The 5,000-nt window shown below is 47.6% G+C and overlaps 1 protein-coding gene across 1 annotated transcript in view; it reads left to right on the top strand.

Annotated features, from left to right (window-relative positions):
• The window catches only part of LOC311315833 (dedicator of cytokinesis protein 9-like), a gene marked incomplete at both ends in the record, with an annotated part of 65,118 nt that overhangs the window by 27,371 nt on the left and 32,747 nt on the right, over positions 1-5,000 (top strand). Inside the window, 9 exons of the mRNA XM_084446530.1 lie at positions 22-101; positions 704-891; positions 1,368-1,433; positions 1,719-1,811; positions 2,233-2,344; positions 2,803-2,921; positions 3,881-3,967; positions 4,155-4,244; positions 4,896-5,000. The exon at positions 4,896-5,000 is cut by the window's right edge and continues 11 nt beyond it. Coding sequence (XP_084302656.1) covers positions 22-101; positions 704-891; positions 1,368-1,433; positions 1,719-1,811; positions 2,233-2,344; positions 2,803-2,921; positions 3,881-3,967; positions 4,155-4,244; positions 4,896-5,000 — 940 coding nt within the window. The remainder of the gene's footprint in view (positions 1-21; positions 102-703; positions 892-1,367; positions 1,434-1,718; positions 1,812-2,232; positions 2,345-2,802; positions 2,922-3,880; positions 3,968-4,154; positions 4,245-4,895) is intronic.

Below are 5,000 nucleotides of genomic sequence, written 5' to 3'. Positions count from 1 at the left end.
CGCGCTACCTCTCTCCCTCAGACCAGAGAAGATGGCCAAGCTCCCGGTGATCCTAGGAAACCTTGATGTGACCATAGACAATGTGGCTCCGGATGTGACCAGTAAGTTTAAAGGGGTAGTGTGCTATTTTGGACATTTAGCCCTATTTGTGGTCTGTCTACCATGAACCTGAAACATAGAGACCATCATTTCACTGATCGTTTCAGTATTGAGCTAGCTCCAGTTTTTATGCAGGCTCTCACTTGGCTCAAATGGAAGTCAATGGGGAATGTAAATGAATTGGAAAAACTATGATAAATGTGCTTTTTCAATAAATTTATGTATGCCCCATTTACTTCCATTGTAGCCAAGTGAGAGCCTGCATAAAATTGTGGCTAGCTCAATACTGGAACGATCAGTGAAATTATGGTCTCAATATTTCAGGTTCATGGAAAACAGACCACAAACAGGGTTAAATGTCCAAAATAGCACAGTACACCTTAAAATCCCTAAATCAATCAATCAATCAATCAATCAATCAATCAATCAATCAATCAATCAATCAATCAATCAATCAATCAATCAATCAATCAATCAATCAATCAATCAATCAATCAATCAATCACACACTGTTGAGAATCATATTGATGAATTGGCAGTTCTGATGCGAGGATTTAGCCAATGTCCCTCAGTCCCGGTCACTTCCTGCTTCCTGTCTCTGAAGATTGCGTCACTTCCTCCTACATCCCGGTGAGGCACTTTGAAGGGAGTGGACCGGGCAGCGCTCTGATGGAGGTGGAGGAGTTTGTCCCGTGCATCGCTAAGTGTTCCCAGCCTTTCACCATCTACAACAACCACTTGTACGTCTACCCCAAACACCTGAAGTACGACGGGCAGAAAGCCTTCACTAAGGTACCTGGCTCGGACGCAATGCCTTGAATTACACCGCATTCGTACACATACTGTAAGGTTGCTATTTTTTGATGCTGTTGATGTTGTGTGTGACGGTTGTGTGTTTGAAATACTAGAATAAATCACTCGCTGCCTCTCTCTTACTCACTCCCCCCCTCTCTCTCTCTCTCTCTCTCTCTCTCTCTCTCTCTCTCTCTCCCTCCCTCCCTCTCTCTCTCTCTCTCCTGCTACTGGTAATGATGCTGCTCTCTCTCTCTCTCTCTCTCTCTCTCTCTCCCTCCCTCCCTCTCTCTCTCTCTCTCTCTCTCTCTCTCTCTCTCTCTCTCCTGCTACTGGTGCTGATGCTGCTCTCTTCCTCTCTCTCACTCTCTCTCTCTCTCTCACTGTGCCCCTCTTCCACTCCTCTCTCTCTCTCTCCTTTGCTCTCTCTCTCTCTCTCTCTCTACCTCTCTCTCCACCTCTCTTATCTCACTCAGGCAAGAAATATTGCAGTTTGCATAGAGTTCAAAGACTCCGATGAGGAAGACGCTAAGCCCCTGAAGGTAAATCCATCATCATCCTCCTCCGCTCCATTCTCGCCCCTGCCCCCCCCCCTCTCTGAAGTCGCCCGCCGTGTTGCCAAACACTAGAGAACCCTAGAGAACCCTAGAGAACCCTAGAAAACACTAGAGAACACTAGAGACCAAACCTGAATCCATCTGGAACGTTCACAAGCTTTAAATGACACATAGGCACAGCACTTTACAATCTCTTTACAATCTTTACAATCTTTACAATTTTTACTTAACAATCTCCTCACTGTTCTACTCCTCTCTGTCGTCCCCCAGTGTATCTACGGGCGCCCGGGAGGACCAATCTTCATCACGCAGGCCTACGCCGCTGTTTTGCACCACCAACAGAACCCGGAGTTCTACGATGAGGTACCGTGCTGGCAGAACCAAGACATTTCCTGTAGTGGCGTGGAATGTGAGAACATATCTGGCTAAGAGCTATCCCAGATAGCAAGCGGATCTGGGCCATATATGGGCCGGAACTAAACCACAAGGGCCAGATCTGGCCTGTATATGGCCCAGATCCGCTTGCTATCTGGGATCCTGAAAGGATTGACATTTACTCGCTCAGATTAAGGCTGTGGATCTCTGTCGCTCAAGATTAAGACGAAATGTGTCTTTTCCTCAGATTAAGACTAACTGTGTCTCCTCAGATTAAGACTGACTGTATTCTCAGACTGAAACTGTCTTTTCCTCAGATTAAGACCGACTGTATTCTCAGACTGAGACTGTGTCTTTTCCTCAGATTAAGACTGACTGTATTCTCAGACTGAGACTGTCTTTTCCTCAGATTAAGATTGAGCTGCCCACCCAGCTCCATGAGAAGCATCATCTCCTGTTCACCTTCTACCACGTCAGCTGTGACAACAACAGCAAGAAGAAGGACCTGGTGGAGACCCCAGGTGACACACACACACACATACACACACACACACACACACACACACACACACACACACACACACACACCAGTACACAATTAGTACAAACAATTGCCAGGAGCAGCGCTTTGGTCTAGTTATAAAAGCCACAGATGTCAATTGTGTCTTGTGTGTGTGCCTGTGTGTGTGTGTGCCCGTATGTGTGTGTGTGTGTGTGTGTGTGTGTGTGTGTGTGCCTGTATGTGTGTGTGAGTATATGTATGTGTGTGTGTGTGTGTGTGTGTGTGTGTGTATGCATGTGTGCCTGTGTGTGTGTACATGTGTGATATGTGTGTGTGTGTGTGTGTGTGTGCCCGTATGTGTGTGTGTATATGTATGTGTGTGTGTGTGTGTGTGTGTGTGTGTGTGTGTGTATGTGTGTGTGCCTGTGTGTGTGTACATGTGTATATGTGTGTGTGTGTGTGTGTGTTGCGCTGCAGTGGGCGCGGCCTGGTTGCCCCTCCACAGGGACGGCAGGGTCATCCTGAGCGAGCAGCACACGCCGGTCGCCGTCAACCTTCCCCCCGGTTACCTCAGCTGCCAGGAGGGCGTCATCAAGGTAACGCACCGGAACACCTCGTCGTCAAGGTTACACTTGCAGCATTAGTCAGGTGTGTTAGGCGGGTATGAAATCATTGATCCAATTACTACCCTATCAATGTTGCATCAGAAGATTGTCTGTAGGCTTTTATCTCGTTAGGTATGATTGGTTTTGGGATCTGAAGAGGGCTTCGCTGACTTTCACATCTGTCTGCAGCCAAATTGGATTCAGATTTAAATATAGTTTAATCCATTTATCGTAAGATCCACTCAGAACGTTAACGAGGTACTGTACCCATCATGCACTGGGGCTTCAGCGCGCTCTCCGGATGGACTGATTAACTTAGCTTTCTACAGTCGCCCCTGGTTGCTTTCCATGCACTACTCTGTTAGTCAAAGTGAAGGAAAAGTTGGCGCTCTTAAAATTAGGCTGATTCAAATGTCAGTCAGGTGCATCCCAGATAGCAAGCGGATGTGTAATGATTCTGGGCCATATATGGGCCGGAACTAAGCCACAAGGGCCAGATCTGGCCTGTATATGGCCCAGATCTGCTTGTTATCTGGGATGGGCCCAAATGCACCGGTCAAGGAAAGATAGAAGAAAAAGCCCGCACACTGACAAAACAGAGAGGTGGTACTCAGGATACAAATAAAAAGTGAAGGGCTGAAGATGGTCTAATACGACCGAAACGTTCCTTTTTTTGTGTGTTGTCACATTAAATCACTTTTTATTTGTATCCTGAGTGCCTCTCTGTTTTGTCAGTGTGCGGGATTTTTCCTTGACCACTTCTCTAATGTTTGCAGATGAAAGTTGCATGGTCACTCCCCAGACAGCAATCCGATCAGGGCCATATACAGGCCAGATCTGGCACTTGTGGCTTAGTTCCGGCCCATATATGGCCCAGATCCGTTTGCTATCTGGGTGATCAGATGGTCAGTTGTGTTCGTACTGTATATTCTCCTCATGTTCCTCTTCAGCACTCGGGCCCAGAGATCAGATGGGTGGATGCAGGCAAGCCGCTGTTCAAGGTGTCCACTCACCTCGTCTCCACCATCTACACACAGGTTTGGACATATTTAGGTGACCCGTCCCAGACAGCAATCCGATCAGTGCCATATACAGGCCAGATCTGGCCCTTGTGGCTTAGTTCCGGCCCATATATGGCCCGGATCCGCTTGCTATCTGGGTAGTTCTCCGTGTCGTAGGCCCCTGTCTCCTGTTGAAGCCTCTCTCCCTGTCCTCTTCCTCCAGGACCAACACCTGCACAACTTCTTCCACCACTGCCAGGGGATGGAGAACTCAGAGCAGGCCTCCGAGGGTCAGCTGGTCAAGTACCTGAAGGTAGAGAGACGATTCGGACCTCAGCCCCAGATAGTAAGCGGATCTGGGCCATATATGGGCCGGAACTAAACCACAAGGGCCAGATCTGGCCTGTATATGGCCCAGATCCGCTTGCTATCTGGGGAAAGAGGCCTGGGTGTACAGTAGAACGGTGTTTCAGTGGAACCTGTATTCTGCCAGGCTTACTGTAGCTATGCTTCAGAGGTAATGACCGACTTACAAAAATGTGACTGCCACCAGAGGTTTGATCCTGCCAAGGTCATTTTTCAGTTTTTTACAGATTATGAAAGTATAAATTGTAAGCTTTCAGATGATATGCCATGCATTGAAATCTGCAAATATTTGAAGATATGCTTCTGTGAATGTTGGCACACCTGAAATCACTAAGCAGAGAAAAAGGGCTTCAAAGATTCAGAGCTGTTCACACTTCTCACAGCCAGGTAATGGTAATTGTTGATGGAAATAGTATATCACGCTAGTACACTGAATAGGCCTGGTGCACACACACACACACAAACACACACACACACACACACACACACACACACACACACACACACACACGCACACACGCACACACACACACACACGTTGCATCCCTCTCTTCTCATGATCGTGATCAACTAATTGTTTTTCTTCTTAAAATTCCAGAGCCTTCACGCCATGGAGGGTCATGTGATGGTCAACTTCCTGCCGACCACTCTGAACCAGCTGTTCCGCGTGCTGACCAGGGCCAACCACGAGGACGTGGCGGTC

This window comes from Borostomias antarcticus (assembly GCF_949987555.1).
Source record: "Borostomias antarcticus genome assembly, chromosome: 12".
NCBI classification, from domain to species: domain Eukaryota; kingdom Metazoa; phylum Chordata; class Actinopteri; order Stomiiformes; family Stomiidae; genus Borostomias; species Borostomias antarcticus.
The sequence above is the reverse complement of the archived record's forward strand: the minus strand, read 5'-3'. Positions and strand labels throughout refer to the sequence as shown.